Source organism: Danio rerio, chromosome 8 (assembly GCF_052040795.2).
Source record: "Danio rerio strain M-AB ecotype USA chromosome 8, GRCz13ab, whole genome shotgun sequence".
NCBI lineage: Eukaryota > Metazoa > Chordata > Actinopteri > Cypriniformes > Danionidae > Danio > Danio rerio.
In genome coordinates this window covers 17,398,863-17,418,042 of record NC_141028.1, presented here as the reverse complement: position 1 = coordinate 17,418,042, position 19,180 = coordinate 17,398,863, and the positions used below count along the sequence as shown (strand labels likewise).

The window sequence follows — 19,180 nt, the reverse complement described above, 5'->3', positions numbered from 1 at the left end:
CAAGAAAGCCAGTTTTAAACTGGTTTTGCGCATACTGGTATAACAAAGTCTAGAATAAGAAAGGATTTCATAACAGGGTGTGGTACAGTAAATTACACTAGTCATGTAGAGAATCCAAATGTACTTATTCTTAAAAAATAATAATGATCTGCATGAACACTGAAAATAGCTCTTGCCACTGATTTTGTAATACTACTGCCACAAAATACAATACCAAGAGCATTTCAAACTAATGCACAAAGGTAATTTCTCCTCTCATTCAGTATTCTCTGGTTAATACATTTGTTGTGAAACCTTATTATCTGAAATATTCTAATTTATTATTTATTTTATAGGTTCCTCAGTGTATAAAAAGTGGATATTATTTGTATTATACTATGATATTAGTATAATGATTATTATTAACACATTAAGTTAATTTAATTTTAACATGATATTTACTTTTGATGTCTTTTGTTGTTATAATTACCAGCATATGACAAGCAGAATACAATTGAAAAACTCCCAATCAAACTCTCTAAATTTCACCAACAAGTGCTTACAACATGGAGACTAATTTATAAACACAACTTCTGCCCACATAGTTTCCTTTTTTGGAATAATGCCAATGTCTTGTATAGAAATAAGTCACTATTCTTTTATAACTTTTGTTAAGAACTAAAATTGGAAAAATGTGCGTAATACATTGGCATGTATTTCTACCCTCTCCTCTGTTTTTTATTTTCTTTTTCTTTTTATTAAATTTCTTTTTTTTCATTTATTCTATTCTTTTTAAGAAATGTAAAGTGATTTTGTTGTATAAGAAAACTTCTTGTTAATAATAAAAAAGAAAAGCCCCCCCCCCCCCCCCCCTCTGATCACTTCTCGTTTGATTAGTACAGTCTGAAGCGACGAGGCTCTGCATTTCCTCAACCGAGACGCACCAGCCAGACAGAACCAGTCGATCGCAGAGGCCTCCCCACTGTCTCCCCCCTCTTTGTGTTTATATAACTTATGTTTTTTAAAATCTTTTTTGAGGGAAACTGTCAAGCCCTATCCCAAAGAGCAGGGACCAAAGAGCAAAAATAATGTACGCGTTCGTGCGTTTCTTGGAGGACGATATGTGCTACGCGTTACCTGTGTCAGACGTGAAAGATTTCCAGCCTGTGCACAAAAGAGATTTTGATGATCAGAAGGTGTATGTGGTGCTGAGAGGCGCAGGCCAGCCTGCCAAAGCACACATCCTCGCCCTGGCAGGTGAGTTCTGCTCTTCTCTTTATGTTATATACAATGATCACCTTTATGCATAACTGTATCATTCGTGACGGTGGTGTCTAATGTTTAACAGATCCTATGAAATGTCAGGCAACTTTGTCAATTTTATTTTTCCTTTTTTCCGGTGCATTACAATATGCGAAGCATCATAATCATGACATGATATGAAAAGTTATCACATAAAATGTCATTTAATTTTCACGTGAGCTAACGTACACGAACATGCGTTATGAGAAGATTTAACGATAAAACCTGTGATGTTTTGATATGATCAATACATACAGACGGAGAAAGTGTCAAATTTGTGTTTTTAGCTTGCCGTGTTAGCGGAGGTTGTTATAGATAGACTTGTCAATGTTTACTTTTGACAAGCACGACAGTCTGATTCTAAACTAACGACAATGCCTTTCGAATAAGCAATGACAAGTTGAAACGAAAATAAGAGGGTTTTAAAAGGAGGCTCAAGATGCTAAGCGGTTGTTAGCTTGCTGCTAACGCTTCCTTAATTTGTCGGCAGTGCACAGAAGCTGAACAGCTACTAAATACATCAAATTATACCCCTGACAGCATGTCTAAACTGCTAACGATACGAAGAAGTAAATATGATAATCTGAAAGTTATGTATCGTAATGTTTGTTGTGTTTGTATTAAGCAGCTAGGTTACTCTCATCCCATTAGCTAGCAAGATGAAGGTTATTTTCTGTCGCCTTTATTTTTACGCCCTTCATTTTGTTTGAAACCTTCCGTCAGCATGGTGTACTGTTAAATTATAACCAGCATATCGTGCTATAAGTATTGCAGTATACGTGGTTTAAATCAAAGTTGGTGGCAGATCTGTTATCATGTGACACTTCCTCCTTTAGTTGGGGGGGAAAAAAAACAAAAAAAAAACTGGCCACTTTCACTGCTGCCACTCTTCAATCAGGACCGTTTAGATACATTACTAATCTACATGTGTGGCTTAACCTGCTCTTACAACCCTGATCTCGTTAGGGACAGAAGTCTGGAGTTCAGTACAGCTTTTAAATCAGTTTGCATGAACTTAAGTAGTCTGCAATCTGTTGCGGCCGACCTTGAGGCTCATGTGCCACACCTGGCCAATGTAAAACTTTTAATACATTGTTAACACTGTAGATCTTAGAATGATGACTGAGGGCATTTTCCACTTGGCATGATAAGGGGTTAGATAGGCACATTTATATGGTCCGTCTTCTCCAAGCGGCCTTGGTGGCTTGCCACTGCATCAGATGCTGACAGCTGTGACGACCCCGGCTGTCAAAAGCATATTGATGCTGCACCGTCAACGTCGCTTTACAAAGTTAAACGCTCCATTAATAGTTTATTGCAACAATAGCTAGTCATCTGTGTCATTACAAGGTTACTGGGAAACTTCTCCACCACACTCGTAAAATGTTTCTCTTGCTGTTTTGTCCTTGTTTTAACCGTATCATCATTTCTGAGTTGAAATATGATTTGCACTTCTGACGCATTGTGTTTTTTTTTTATTCTAGAAAGCATTGAGGAATTTGAGCACAGTATTATGCAAAAGAAGATGAAAATACCCAAGATGTCGAACAGGAACACAGTGGAGAATCATTTTGGCGAGGAGAGAATGCCCCTTAGACATAAAAAGGTCTGTATACCTGTTTTTTTAAGAGGGGTTTTGAGATTTGGAGGACCCGTAAGACGTTTGAAAGCTTCTTGGATTTGTAGATGGGGAACATGTGGGCAGATAAGGAATGGCTCAACGGGGATTTTCTACTGATATTAAGAGTGTACTTTATATTCTGCAAACAAAATAGGAAGAAAAAAATACTAGAGCATGTTTTGGTACTTATGGATTTGTCCTGACATTTCAAGCCTGTTTTGTTTAATCCCACAGTTTTAGTAAGATACTAGAAAGGCCAAGTGTTGTTGTGTATTTTTAGGTTTGGCACTTCTTAAATGCGCAATCCGTAAAGTTTATGAGCAAGTTTTGTGTTCTTGCAGTTCACACCATAATTACTACTTGGGCTGTTTACACTGATAAGTTTTAGTTTTTAAACGGTATTTCAGAATGAAAATAATCTGCATCCACTCTGGCATTTCACCTAGTGTTTCTGAACAGCTGTCTGTCCACACCATACGCAGAAAACGCAAGTCACATGACCACACACATGTAATTTCTATTCATCTTGTTGTCTATATCTAACGACATATTCCCCGACTTAGGTCTTTTGAATGTATTATTGTTCTCAGGTAACGTGTTTTGTATGAGCACAAAGTTAAGTTAATATCTTAACCGCGTACACTGATTCTGCACATTTGACTGTTTGTGTTGTCAGAAAGCGTAATTGTAGCAAAACTTAAGCATTTTAGATCTAAAATGTATTAGTGTAAACGAGGACTTAGTCTGAGCTTGGTGTTTAATAAGGTTAGTCTATAAATTTATTTCTGTAGAATGTTTTACAGTTAAGCTTTGTTATCAGTAGGGCCAGACAGAGTCTGTGGACATTTTTTGCTATTTCTGCTGAGAATTTAGTAAAAAATCTGCTGATTTTTGGGTAATCATTTTGGGAGTATTATAACTATAAACCTTATATTTAAATTAAAAATAATACCTTTTTAACTTGCATTTAATGTGTACAATGCAAACCCAATTAGACCCACTTATGTGGTAAACAAAGCAAGTCTCTTATATTATATACCTACTAAAAGACAGAAAATATTACTGTACAAACTGTGATGTAAGTAAATTATATAAACATTTTTCTATTAGTCAATAATATTGCTGAAATTAATAATAAAAAAACTGAATTAATATAAATTTACATGTTTACACAAGTAAATAAATAGACTCAATGATGGGCTAAAAACTGTGGATTGCTGCCCATACAGATTCTGTGTGGGTCTAGTTATCACTGGTATCATTTTAATAATTTAAAGGTAGCTTGAGAATATGTAGGTATTGTATATTGTATGTTTATTGGTTCTGTTGAATGGCTATCGAGCAATCTCAAGGTTGACCTTTCTACAGAGTTTTCTTGCAACTGTGCTCTGAAAAGGAAGTAGCGTCAGATGTTGTGTTCATAGATTCATAACCATGTGAATGCAAGCATATAAGTAGCATTTTGTGTACTAAAGGTAACTTCTGGTAAACTTTGCTCTATAAAAAAATACATAGCAGGAACATATTTTATCTAAACATGTCCTCATTACATAATTTTAAGAATGCAAACTATCATGGTTTTTAGGAACAGTTGTAGAAACTATTTGGTATTTTTAATATAGTTTGCTAAAAAATAGTGAGTTTCTGATCCTATATTTAAAATAGCAAGGATGCATGTTTATTTAAGTTATACCATACTTGCATACATCATTACTTTTCAGTGTCTGCCATAAACAAGTTATTCTGTGGCTTTGAGTTGGCTTTTGAGTTGGCTTTTGGGTCCAGTATAGATAAATGCCCCATTCAAGAATTTGTAAAAACTGCCTTGCATTCATTCTTTTTTTTTTCAGTTCTTGCATTCCATGGGAATCTAACTCATATCTGTGCCCTACTGTTTGAGCTACTGGCTTTTTGATAAAGTTGTGGAGAGTCATGTGTCCATGCATTCATCATTGGGATATCACAGTATTCATTTTTATTAAATGCTCTTTGTAGACTGGAAGTTCTGCTAAAAAAATCAGCTACAGTTTTCTTAAGGGGAAAAAAGTCTAAACTATTGCTCTACAGGGCGCCCTGTTACTTGCATATTACTATGTAATGTTAAAGGCTAGACTTCACAACTGAGCCCAAACTATTGCATTTATTTGCTGTTTGTTTTTAGCTTTCACAATAGTAAAAAAAAAAAAAACCTTCATCACAAATGCACATTGACGTGACGTCTAAATCAAATAATACAAATTTGTCTACATAGTTATTTTAAAAAATATAAATTGACTTTGTGGCTTTCTTTCATAACAGTTTTGTTTGAGTGTACATTAATTTGCTAAGACATTACTGATAGATTATGTGATATATCAGTGCTTCCCACACATAGACTTTACTTGGGTGGGCTGACCAGGTATATTAACGGCTGCCCAAGTATATTTTGTGATATTTGTGTTTTTTTATTTATATCATCCTTTTACACTTTTTGTATCCGCCCAATAGCCAAACATTCGCGATCGATTAACCAGTGAAAAATCTCCTCTTGCCCTACACGTTTCCTACTTGTTGTGTGTGCACAAGAATTGTCAATCTCGCATGCTCTGCAGAGACCCACAGAGACTTGCCTTTTGGGGACTTAAAAATGATTCTGTCTGGCGTTTCTAAATCTCTGCTTTTGGTTTTGCTTTCTAAGCCGTGGCCTTTTTTTTTCTTGGCCTGATTTACTTTCGCCTATAGACTTTTTCAATGTAGATTGTCAAAGCAGCTTAACATAGAAGTTCTAGTGAACTGAAACTGTCAGTCCAGTTTTCAGAGTTGAAGTTCAGTTTAGTTCAGTTCAGTGTGGTTTCAATTTCTGTGCTAAAAGTCCAAACACTGAAGAGCAAATCCATTGATGCGCAGCTCTACAAGTCCCAAACCAAGCAAGCCAGTGGCTAAAGTGGTGAGGAACAAACTTCACCAATTGTATATATAGCTAGATGTTTCAAAGCAGGTTCCACACATGCGCTATGAACAACAGCTCTTTTTGTTCAGGGCACATGTTTTTGTACCTTACTGTATTGTGTGTACTAGAATAACAACTTGAATCTGAAGGAAAACTCCAAATGCCCAAAACGAAGAGTAAACAATTCTTGCACTGTATGTTATGTGGTATTTGCACTGCTCAATAAGTTGCATCTTGTGGTGCAGGTCCAGTCACAGGAGCATCAGCGGGCCACTTCAAACTCCTCAAAGAGCCTGGCTGCGGTTGTGGCTCGACTGGAGAGGAACGCAGTCAACTCATGCACAGAGGGAGAGGAGCTGGACAGACTCACAACAGAGGAAGAGGAAGAGCAGGACGAGGCCGTGGTTCCTCGTGTCCTGTACGAAGAACTGGTGCACAGCTACAGGCAGCAGGAAGAGGAAATGAGACGTCTGCAGCAGGAACTGGAGCGCACACGCAGACAGCTGCTGCAGCAGGCCAAGAAGCTGAAAGAGTACGGCAGTCTGCTGACAGAAGTCAAGGAGCTGCGCGATTTCAATAGACGCCTGCAGGATGTCCTGCTCATGAGGCTCGGCAGCGGTGAGATTTGCATGAATCGTACTTACTAGGGGATGTCATGCTAGAATTTCATAGTTCCTAGAACTGTTAGTGAAAGTTGAAATCATTTTAGATATAAAAACTCCTTTTGGTGGGCCTGAATTAGCTTCTGCTTCACAGTAGTGTGTCCCTTACCTAGGATAAATTCAAATGAGTTTTAGTTTTTCTTTAAGTGTTATTATGCATATCTGAAAAAATAAGGCTGTTTTTGATTTGCTTCTAACACTGACTCTCTTTGATTGTATGATGGCTTCAAACTTGGCTCCTGCGATCTAAATTGAAAGTTATAAGCATCTATAACCCCACCCCGCATCAACCCCTTAAATTTGATTATCATTCAGCATATCAAGTACTTAATTAATATTTAGCGTATCAAGTAATTAATGTCATGTAATTATGTTATTAACTTAATTACACGCATCAATATTATGCTGGGAAATTCCACGAATGAAGGGGATTGCTCCGATTGACTTTACTAAATATGTATTTAAAGTCAGTATAGTACCGTATTTAATTGTATAAGTCAATGGCTTTCAACCTGCAGGATGTCTCTAATGGAGTGTTCGGGTTTCATACAAACTACATAAACATGTAACAATGGGCTCTCTGCACAGCTATCGTTTTTAGCCAATGATAAACTTCTGGTGAAAAGTTTACGTGACTCTTTTTATTTTAATACGGGTTATTTTACAGCATCCATGTTGTAATGTAATTAAAAAACAATCAGTTAAGTAGACTTAAGCTTTTATTTAGTTGTTCATGCATTAAACGTGATGAAAGACCATACTGTGTAAACGCTAGCACTGTCATTAGCAGCAGGCTAGCTCAGAAACTCTATTAAAAATACTGGAGTAAAATAAATTAACATGATGTGGTAAAACTAAATTTAATGCTGTGCTTCTTGTCCAGTCTGAGACCCGCTTTATATTGTATATCTATCAGGCAGTAAAGATCTTTGATTTGTAAAGAAATCAGATCTTAAGCGTGGCAGTTTTTGTAATGGCAAGACAGTTTACCGATAGGGATAGGGCTGGCTGAATTAAAACTTTATCAATTTAAGAAGATTAAAAAAAAACTCAAGTAAACAATGACATTTTTTATAAGTTAAATGTTTGAATAAAAGAAAAAAATAAACAAAAACTGGTATAAAACAATTGGATTAAAATACATTTAAATTATATAAATTTAAAAAATGCAAATATGTAAGAACATTGATTAAATCCAAATTGACACAAATAAATACAAATAATAATAAACTGGGAAAATTGTTAAATAAAAAAGTGCAAGTAAACAAATAAATAAATAAATAAATACTGTATGAGGGCTGCACGATATTGAAAAAATCTGGCATTGCAATATTTTTTTTTCTGCGATTTTTACAAGTTTCAATATGAATCAATTTCACTAGATAACTTAAATAGCTCTGTTTGGGGAAAAAAATGCTTATTTTAGATTGATTGGGCTGATTTTGTAAGGGAAAAATGTATAATCGAACAAAAAAAAAAAAGTCTAATGAACTGTGCTTCATGGTTTTCCGCAGAGTGGAACAGTCTTCAGGTACAGAAATTGAATAATAAAATGTAAAATAATACTATTTTGTCTTCATAATAATTTTTTTATTAAGATTATATATATATATATATATATATATATATATATATATATATATATATATATATATATATATATATTAATATAATTAAGAATATATATACTTTATTAATGTTACAAATGTACCTTTTTGTGCCTGAATGTTTTAAACTCTCCTGAAATGCCTTTAAAACACATGCAAATTAGAAACGCTCAGTCTGGTTATCAGTCATTCGGTTTTTAGTTATAGTTATACTTCAAAATATTGATAGTAGCCCTATATTGTACTATAAATAATAAAACATTATTAGTAACCACCTAAAAAACGTTAGACCCATTTACCAAACCAAAAAAACAATATTGATACCTTTTAAATATTTAAAGAATGACATCAGGATCACATTATTTGGGGGTTGTCTTAGAGCTCCTTGTCTAACAGCTGCAGTCCACAGAAATCCATTTTGCACAGACATGCTTTTGTGCCCCATATACCGTTTCTTAATTATTTCTCCATTTTAGTAGATGTTCAAGAGAGACTCTCTGCAGTTGTTATGTTTACTGTTTTCAGTACAGCTAATTGCACATAATTAGTATGCTAAATTGACAATCCTAAATTTGTACCACCAACAGTACGTTTCCTACATAACACTAAGCTGCAAGGACTGATGGACACTCAAAATAAGAGTGTACAGACTATATGCTTAAAAAGGACAGGGTGTCCAGAGCACTGAGGCCAGTGTCCCGGCCAGCTGCTGTGTGTGAGAGAGTGCGCTGGTGGAGCAGGCTGAAGATTAGACCGGCCAGGGTCCTTTAGGGTCAGACGTGCAGTGCACTGACCAATATTAAATCTCAACAGATACATTAGAGCTTAGTGCGGCCTGCCACCAAGCCAGCTTACCGAGCTAAAATGACCCGGTTGTCTTAAAGGCACGGGAGAGCCATGTTTCAGGCAGCGCTCCAGTAGGAGTGGACCAGGACTTACCGCAGCCCGCACTGGACTGCATTCAAAACACTGTCATTAGAGAGCAGCGGCCGTCTGTCTTCAACTCTTTCTCAGAATTGCACTCATCCTTTCTCTTGTTAAATTGTGCTTTACTCATGTTTTGCTTTGCTGTATGCAGAGCCGATGCATGACAATGGCACACAGACAATCAAACCAGAGGTGGTGGAGCCCATCAGTGAGCCACAGGAAGCATGTCAGGAGGAAGCAAACACAAGCTCCACCCACTCACCGTCCCCGAGAACCGTCTACACCTTCAATGATGGAAAAGTACGTACTCATCTGTGTTGCTTTTTAATGGTAACACTCATAATTCACAAAGCTCACTACCACTTACAAGTTTGGGGTCAGTAGGATAATGCATATAGACCCTTTACACAAGACTGTTATGCACAAGACTGTTTAACACGAAGTCCGCATGTCCGTACTCTTGAAAGGACTTGCGTATGTATTGTATCATCTTTGCATCAAATGACAAAAAACGAATTACTGCTTATGCGAGGTAATGTCTATGAACAGGGTAGTAATTTTGACGTTGTTCTCTCTTCTGGCTGCCATCTCACACATTTTTTTAAAATTTTTCTGAAAGTCTTGATAACACTATTATTGAGTTTTTCTTTTAGTATTTGAGCAAATACGATTGTAAATAATTTAATTGTTGTACTCATTCACTGCGCTTTAAGTTTAGTCAACTTTGACTACTTTTGCTACTGAGAAACCGAGAAATGTGAAAAGGGTCTATTAAGCATTAAGGTTGGGTTGATAGACGATGCCATCATTCATCGCCAATGACCGTTAGACATCACCATGCTGAGCCGGCATCGTGATCATCTCCCCCTCCCTTGTCGCAGCAGCAACGCGCTCGTGAAAAAAAACACACGGCCCCATTTACACTAATATGTCTTAGATTTAAAATGGCATTTTAGAACAAAAGCGATCCACGTCCACTGCCGTTTCACCTAGCAAGTCCTCCTTCCACACTGTACCGCTGAAAATACACATCATGTGACCATACACGCACACAAACACTCTACATCAGGCGCTGAAGTATAGGCTATGCGCACGTCTGACTCTGAGCTCCAGCAGTCACCCCAGAGAAAGGTGCACATCGGACCCTTTATCGAGGATGTACCACTGGATCGCGTCTCACTATAGTTGTTAAACGTGATATTTAATTAATCTTGTCTTTATCTGACGACTTTTCTGTCATTTGAATCTATCAGGTAACTTATCACAGCGTCAGTACGCTGCTTCAATCTTTCACTTTCACGCGTGTAGCAAGTTTGTCGACGGCATTATAATGACACAGATCACTGCCTATTCATGGCAGAGTCTCGCGGAAAAGTGATTGACTAATTTGATTGATTAATTTGTGTGTAACTTATCTTTATTTATGATTTGGTTATGGGTTAAACAAAGACCATGCGGGTCAGGTAGTTGAAACGATAGGCTACAAATAATTAATGCGTGATTAATTAATTAATTAATTATTCATAAATTATTAATTCACCACTGCCTACAACAATGATGCCATTGCGATGTTTCACATTGGTCATCATACGATGCCAAATTGGTCAACATCACCCAACCCATTCAAGCATTTAATGTGTGTGTGTGTATGTGTGTATGTTGTGGAAGAATTTTATTTCAAATAAATCAACCAAAACAGACTTTTTTCTGACAATAATGCCAATTGTTGTAATTAAATGTAGAATATGGTTTTTAATTGTCTTTAAGTCTTAACATCTTTTTAATGAATTACGGCCTTAAAAAGTTCTAAAATCTGATGTCTTAAATTCATATGATAAATTAAAAAAAATATGTAATTTTAAAGAGAAGTGCAAGCATAATTTCATCAGTAAGGATGTAAAGATACTAAAGTGGATAAATAAAGTGTAATCCTACAATATGAAAGATAATTGCTTTTACTTTTGAATTATTATTGTTTATTATTATAAAGTATATATAAACTCTTTTAGTTATGTAAGTCTAGAGAGAACACAAAAGCATTGTCATAGAGGTATGAAAATGGGTCTAATCAGAGGGTAAAGTTATTTCCACATTCAAGTTGTTGAATCAGAGCTATTCAAGCATATCTTAACGTATCTTACATAAAATTTAATTAAAGTCAGATGATTTTGTTTTTATTATTAGTTTAAAATGTTGCTATAAATACAACTCTTCATGTGTTCCTTAGTTGTACTATACATAGTTCTCAACACATTGCTCTATGGGTTTCTCTACGTTTCTTTTTTTTTTTTTCTTTCTTTTTTATATTTATATATTTTTTTGTTGGCCTTAATGTTGCCATCATCCTGGTGTAAGTGTTTCTTAAAAAAAAGTAGACTAATTTCCAAAGAATAGTGTGGCATAAATAAATATAAAATTTAAGAAATAATAATTATTATAACTGTTTTGACTCGCGATTCAACAAGTACAACCTTTGTGAGCAAAAAGGACCTTCAAAAACTCTTGAAAAGATTTTAAAAAAAGAAAACCTTGCCATTTCACGCTTTGGGAATGTAGTAAAGTGTGTGTATTTACTATAACTTAAAACTCAATGCCTTTATTGAATGGTTAGTTGAAATGTCAATTTAATCAATCCGTCCAGTATAATGGAAGACGCTTATTGTTGATATTTACTTTTGTTACCGCATCCATGCATGATCTATGGCTATTATGAAAGAAAAAAGGCTTGACTTGACTCATTAGTTCATGCAGACCGCATTCCAGACGCCCTTGTAAGCTGTTGTACAAACAAGACAATTCAGTGATTTCGCTGATGGTCCTTGTGTTAGTGCGATTCAGTGTTTGCAGCGGTTTGGTTTGTATAATTGACTAGCGAAATCCCTTCCACAACCTTCCCCCCCGTCAGTCTCAAAGGGCCTTTTAACCAGAACGCTTGCTGTGATTTTGAGCCCTGTTAGCAGACATCGGGTCCGCGTTTTGCGTTCCTCCGCCTGCCTTGCATGACAGGGGGGAATTTGTGTTACATGCTGAAAGGGTTCTCAGTTCAAGCGTGAAGAACAAAAGCAAATTAGGCCCTTACACATACGCGCACATATCCGGCATTAATTATTTGTACCACAGGAATTGCTCAGAGTGACAGGTAGCCGTAGAAAAGCAAATCTCGTCTAAGTTAATAGCAGTGAAAAGCTTGTCTGCTGGACCAGGGCCTAAAGCACATTAGTTGCATTGGGGAAAAGCCCCTGGATTGAAGCCTGAAGACTGCTCAGGGTGAAAAAAGCAGAAGGCACATTACCTCAGCTGTTACTCACCAGCTGCCCATCAATCCACCTGATGGCTTGTTGGGCCGTGTCCTCCACGGTGTGGCTTAAAAGTCAACACTCGGCTCTGGCATCTGTCAAAACGCATTACTGCATTTAACGAACCCGGACACCTCTCTGAATTTATGTGTGGTGCGTCATTTGCATGTGGTCATCGGATCCTCGATCTCCAGGTGGAGGAAGTTTGTGGAGGCCCTAAAGTCATTGTTTACTCCACAAAAATTGGTCCCAAAAAAAAAAAATCATTCCTTAATGAGCTTTGTTATGCCTTACTCAAGAGCAATAATTAGCTGATGAAATACTTTGGAGCAGCGTAAAACTTGGCTTACACATATGTGGAAAGGTCATGAAGTGAATATATTTACAGTTAAAGTCCGTATTATTAGCCCCTCTGAATTTTTAATTCGTCGTGGTTAATTCATCGTTAAACCTTCTCAACACTGTTTCTGCTCGAAACAAAACTGCTGCAACTAAACAAAGTTATGCTAACTGTGCGCTAGTGTAAAGTCCAGATATTGTATGCTGATTTTAACTATGGCTTGGCTATTAACTAAGGGCCGCTTACATATCCCGTCTTTTGCGAGTGCAGTTTTGTTATTTCCAATGGAGGCACATTTGTTGTGTCGTATTGGTGACGTATGGAATACTGTTTCCGGGTCCAAGCCACTACTCATTTGAATTGGGAAAATATTCATCTATTTAGTCATATCACACATTAAAGTGAATTTTATATAACATCATAGTGAACACATCGGTCTCTGGACTTGCTGCATTACAAATAACAAAATTTGGACAATTTATAAAAAAAATATAACTTTCCGGTCATCAGATATTAGGCATGGATATATACATTGCGATCGTGATTTTTGAAAGTATTACATCGCTTTGTAAACGTTTATCATTACCATTTGATGAGTCTCCCTATACAGTTTTATAGAGCACTTGGACTTGGAAGCCACTTCGTGTGACATCACACTTAACAAGCAGATTGGCAGCAATGTGCTCACACTTTCCAGGTGTACCTAGTTGAAAAAATTCTGCGAGCGCACTGCAAGTCACGTGACACTGAACTGACCTTTCAGCTTTTTACTTTGTATGGAATATACACATTTCTACTCCAAAGAGAAAAAAATAAATAAATTCTGTGGCATAGTTGATCAAAAGTGCCTTTCAGACAGTGGTTCAGCTTTTTGTTTGTTTTTTGTTCAATGTTCAATTTGTTCTCTTTATATGGGAAATACATTGCTAATATTTTAAACATTAGACAAAGAAAATTATTTATTTATTTATCTATCTATTCATAGTTCTGTCATTTATTTTCAGTGTAAAATTGTTACTTAAAAATAAGTGAAAAAAGTTTTTGCATTTAAAGTCCAAAGAGAAATGGACCATTTTTTTTAATTTTTTTTTTTATTATTATTTTGTGATAAATCAATACTGAGCCACAATAAATAACACTTTAAAATATAAGTATTTTTCATGAGATTTTTCTTAAGTAGTTGTAATGTTTTGAAATTATTAAATACATAATAATCATGATAACTGTGATTATTCCTCAGACTATAATCATACAACCGAAATCTTTAATCAATGCATCCCTAATAACAACAATTACATATTAACATTAGAAACCCTATAAATATATTAGGTTTAATGCAGGATTTTATTACTTTATCAAATGTGTTTTTTAACACAGGGTCAGTTAGGTTTATTTAAACATGCTGAGCACAACTGTACAACATGCAATACATTCTGAATCGTAATTACATGTCGAATGCTGCATTTCATCTTCCAAAAACAGACTTGTTTAATTCATTGTGAGAGGAAAGCTGCCATTTCTGACACACACTTTGGGGACTAGACCACATGGCACTGAAGTGCCGGAACGTAAAAGCAAAATCTTGTCTGTGACAGTGTGTGTATGCTGCATATTTGAAAAGCGTGTCTTTTCAGGTGCACTTGGGTGGAGGGATTTGGGTGGATGAGGAGAAATGGCACCAGCTACAACGGACACAGGGAGACTCCAAATTCACCAAAAACCTGGCGGTGATGATCTGGGGCACTGAAACTCTGAAGAACCGCAGCGTGACTGGTGTCGCTACAAAGAAGAAGAAAGATGCCCTGCCCAAACCACCGCTCTCACCAAGCAAGCTCAAAATTGTCAGAGGTAAATGCTTTGAAAGATTTATTTGTAGCTAAAATGGCATTAACAGGATAGTTCACCCAAAAACAAAAATGTACTCACTTTTTACTAACCCTTATGGAATTCTGAAACTTAAAGGAACACACCACTTTGTTTTTTCTCCACTAGAGCTAAACAGTAGTTTTAACATTTTGAAATCTATTTAGCCGATCTCCTCATGTGGTGGGAGCACTTTCAGCTTAGCTTAGCATAGGTAATTGAATCAGATTAGAATGTTAACATCTTGAAAAAAAATGACAAAAAAATTTACTTTTTAATTTTTAATTTTTTTATTTATTTTTTTTATATAGTTTAAATCTTCTGTGGTTAGGTAGCATACTAGGACCGAATGGAAGTTTGATGATTTTCGGGCATAGCTTAATATCATTGTGCCTGATACAGCTATGGTACGGTGATCAAGTTTTTTTTTATTATTAGGAGAGTATTGTTCCTAGCCATATCAGCCTAGAAAATGCCCACAGATATTTACACTAGATATCGCATACCGACCCTGAGCATGCGTCATTAGTGCCGCCACATTTGTACAGTGCTCCCACTACAAATGTCTTTCAACCTCACTAGTCTAGACTTAAGCCAATGTGAAGATGCTGGACTTTAGCGATGTAGACGGGTGTAATAACGAGGAAACATAGCACAAAGGCAGAACATTTCACGAAGTAAGACTTCATTTTTTTACGATTTGTTTCTAAGTTACAAACTTTTGTGCAAGTATTGATGGCAGTACAGTTTTTCACTGCTCTGACCATGAGGCAAATTAGCAACCAACTTGGACTTAAAACTAGGCTTATGCTAGTTTCGTTGAAAATAATCAGCAAACATTCATTAATTTTCTTTTCGTCTTAGTCCCTTTATTAATCCGGGGTTGCCACAGCGTAATCAACCGCCAACTTATCCAGCATATGTTTTACACAGCGGATGCTCTTCCAGCTGCAACCCATCACTGGGAAACACCCATAGACACTCATTCACACACACACATTACGGACAATTTTAGCTTACCCAATTTACCTGTACCGCATGTCTTTGGACTGTGGGGAAAACCTAAGCAGCCATAGGAAACCCCCACAAAAATGGCAACTCAGGCAGCCGAGGCTCGAACCAGCGACCTTTTTGCTGTGAGGCGACAGCACTACCTGCAGTGCCAACCGAGCCGCCCAAAATCAGCAAACAATGTAAATAAAATATGACAACAAGATGCTGCGCTGCCAGAAACTTGTATTATTGTTGGCTAAGTGAACGAGTCATTCATAACGGAGATTCATTCACAAACGAATCTCTCCCTCCATTAGAATGAAAAGGACGTAGATTAGAGCAGATTTAACAGGGAGCGAAGATAACACATTTCCATGCACACAAACACACAATCTTTGTAGGCAATGCATGTGCGATCACTTATCTATCAATGTAGAAAAGTACTGTAAAGTGATCATTTTCATAATTTAAATAAATATATTTGCATATTGACCATCGGGAAAACTCCAGATCATAGATATATGTGTATATATCTGTGGCTCTGGATGGCCAGTGCTCCACTACACCTTGGTCCCACATTTTAAAAGAACGGTAGCACTGTACTAAAATGGCGGCTCTATTAATGCATTCATTCTAATAGACAACAATAGCGTAGGTGACATCTAGTGTATATATCTATGGAAAATACCAACTTTTCTTTATGTCGTGAGTCCCAACCAATATAACTAAAAATAGAATCAAGCTTCAAGTTTGAAAATTCAACATGACAAACAATATTCAGTGATTTTTGAGGGAGATACTAATGGTCTAATTCAAGGGTGTCCAAAGTCAGTTCGGGAGGGCCGGTGTTCTGCATATTTTGGCTCCAACCTCAATTAAACACACCTGATCCAGCTAATCAAGCTTTATCTAGGTTTACTAGACACTTCCAGGAAGGTGTGTTGAAGGAAGTTGGAGCTAAACTATGCAGGACACCGGCCCTCCAGGACTGAGTTTGGTCACCTCTAGTCTAATCTGATTAAAGCTGAAAGTGCTCCCACCAGATCGGTTAAATAGATTCAGAAATGGTAAAACTCAAATGTTAAACTCTGGAGGAGTTGTGCAATGAGAATATTTTCAAAAAAAGCTTATTTTTTCTGTTGAACATTAGAGGGTATTTTAAAGAAGTAATCGATAATAATGAAGTTCCATGATAGGAAAAATAAAGACTGTGCAAGGCTAACATTATAGTTTAATATAACTAAAGGACTCTCAGTAGATGATGATAGAATTTTCCGTTTTTGGTTAACTATCCTGTTAAAGACTAGGTTTAGATTAGATTACTAGTTTCGCCAATATAATTTGTATCATTTTCAGAATAAATTAAAACCGTCAGTGTTGAAACCTACAATTGTTTGAGTTATTATAAAGCCTTTAAATATTAATATAAAAAATCTATATATTATCATTGAAGGAAACTTCAGCAATATAATAAAAAATGAAGCGAAAACTGCATTGCTAATTTCATAACAAATATTTAATTCCAGAGTGTCTGTACGACCGCGTTTCTCAAGAGACAGCCGACAGCGCAGAGATCACCCAGCGATTATCCAAAGTGAACAAATACATCTGCGAAAAGATCATGGATATCAACAAATCCATCAAGAACGAGGAACGGCGAGAATCCAAGCTCCTCATCCAGCAGACGGTGAAGATGGAGAACTTTCCGTACGACGGCCTGTAGGGGGTGCTGAAGTTGTCACCATAGCTCATTCTACTCCTCAAGGACTTCTGGTGGAGAAGGTGCACGTAATCACCGGCGCTGCCAATTGAGATTCCCACTGATGCCCTCCCAAGACCTCTCTGTCTTTTACTCTCGCAGCCCCTGTTTTACAGCCTGCCTGACAGTTTTACCTCGCTCCACGCTGCCTTTGCATGCCGGTGTGCATTCTGTGAGTGAATGGGGGTGGGTTTTTGTAAGCTTTGATTGGGAGGGGCGGGCTCGGATGTCATGTGTGATAGACAGGAGCCATCCTTTAAATAGCGTGCGAGAAAAATGTGTTTGGCACATCAGCTTGTGTTCTGTGTCAGAACATGTACTAAAGCGGTAAAGTCTTCTTGTTTCAGGGGAGTGTTTTTGGAGGTGTCATAAATGCTGGCTTAGAGGTGGAGTCTTTAAGGGGGAGGTAGGTCACTTCACAGGGACCATCTGGTAAAGGTACTTAACGTAAAGAGTTGCACTTTTAAACAGGGTCACACCCTGCGTCGTCTTAATGAACGATTGATTTAATTAATCAATCTGGGCCTAATTGCTCCCGTTAATTGCTTTCCTGAGATGACTACTGATGGTCTGTTCTCGTTCGTGATGGTTGTTTGGGGTGGAGAGGTCGCATGTAGTCAGTGGTGCTAAACAGTTGTCCTGAAAGATGATTAAGTGATGTTTTTTCTTTAGTTTTTAAGAAATCAGCCACAATTTTTTTTCTCTTATTCTTTTAAAGGTAAATTTGGAGTTTTCATGATCATCCGTATATTATTTGGGCATCATAAAATATTGAATCACGCTTTATTTTGATAGTCCATTTGTTCAATTTAAGTTATATTGCATCTACATGCCAGCTAATTTTTATTAGATCATAAGTAGACTGTTAGATTAGGGTTAGGCTTAGTGTAAGTTGACATGTACTTGCAAAGTTTCTTATAGTCATTTAAATGTCTGTTTAGCAGCAGTATCTACAGATTTTAAGCAGACAGTCTACTAATACCCTATTGGACCATCAAAATAAAGTGTTACTAAATATTGACATTTTAACATATATTTCTTTTTTTTTTTTTTTACAGCAATAGTTGCAATACAGTTTGCTGAGGGTGTGTTTGCACTGGTACCTGGGGTTGTAACAATACTGGAATTCAGTACCAATCGATACTGAGGGTTTAAAAGCATTCCTTTCCCGCTGACATTTAAGCGCTATTGAGCACGTTCTTGAACGGCGCTGATTTGCCATCGTGTTCATGACTGTGATTGGCCGTGAAGATCATCAGTTTACCAAACTCACCACTGTTTACTGAGTTTAAGTACATATACAGAAACACTGGAGTGTTTCAAAGTCACGTCGATCAGCTGGTTTGTATATAAGCTGACATGATGACAAAATGCTCCAGTGTTCCTCTATCTGTGGTTACATTCAGTAAACAGCCGTGAACTTATGACCTTCACAGTCATTTCTGTTGAGCATGTAAACACAACGGCAAATCAGCGCTGTTTAAGAACATGCTCAGTAGCGCTCGATTGTTAGCGGGAAATTAATGTTTTTAAAATTTCAGTATCGATTTCTACTGAATTCCAGTATCGTGCAACCCTACTGGTACCTTGGCTAGTTTAGGCCTCTGTATGAACGGTAGAGATGCACCGATAATAAGTTTCTCAACAAATATCCAAAGCCAGTTATTGAGAGTGATATCTGCCGATGCAGATACTGATAGCTTTGTGAATTTTTTTAAATGAATGACATTCATGACTGTATCACAGAGTGATATCACTCATGCAGTCATGCTTGAGTCATTTATACTGGAAGCCAGAGGGCGTCCTCACGCAGAGTCTTAACAAGTGAGCCTGGAAAAGTCAATTTTATCACATTCCAGCACAACAACAATAAATGCAGCTTTTACTGCAGCTGACATTCAG

At 36.9% G+C, this 19,180-nt stretch overlaps 2 protein-coding genes across 21 annotated transcripts in view; both read left to right on the top strand.

The window, feature by feature from the left end:
• Positions 1–19,180, top strand: part of agbl4 (AGBL carboxypeptidase 4) — a 680,504-nt gene that overhangs the window by 470,705 nt on the left and 190,619 nt on the right.
• bend5 (BEN domain containing 5) lies at positions 932–18,129 on the top strand. The gene is given in 6 exon segments (NM_001327767.1): positions 932–1,236; positions 2,766–2,887; positions 6,077–6,449; positions 9,179–9,327; positions 14,298–14,511; positions 17,046–18,129. Coding segments are annotated over 6 exon segments (1,224 nt in total). The 5' UTR covers positions 932–1,067; the 3' UTR covers positions 17,243–18,129.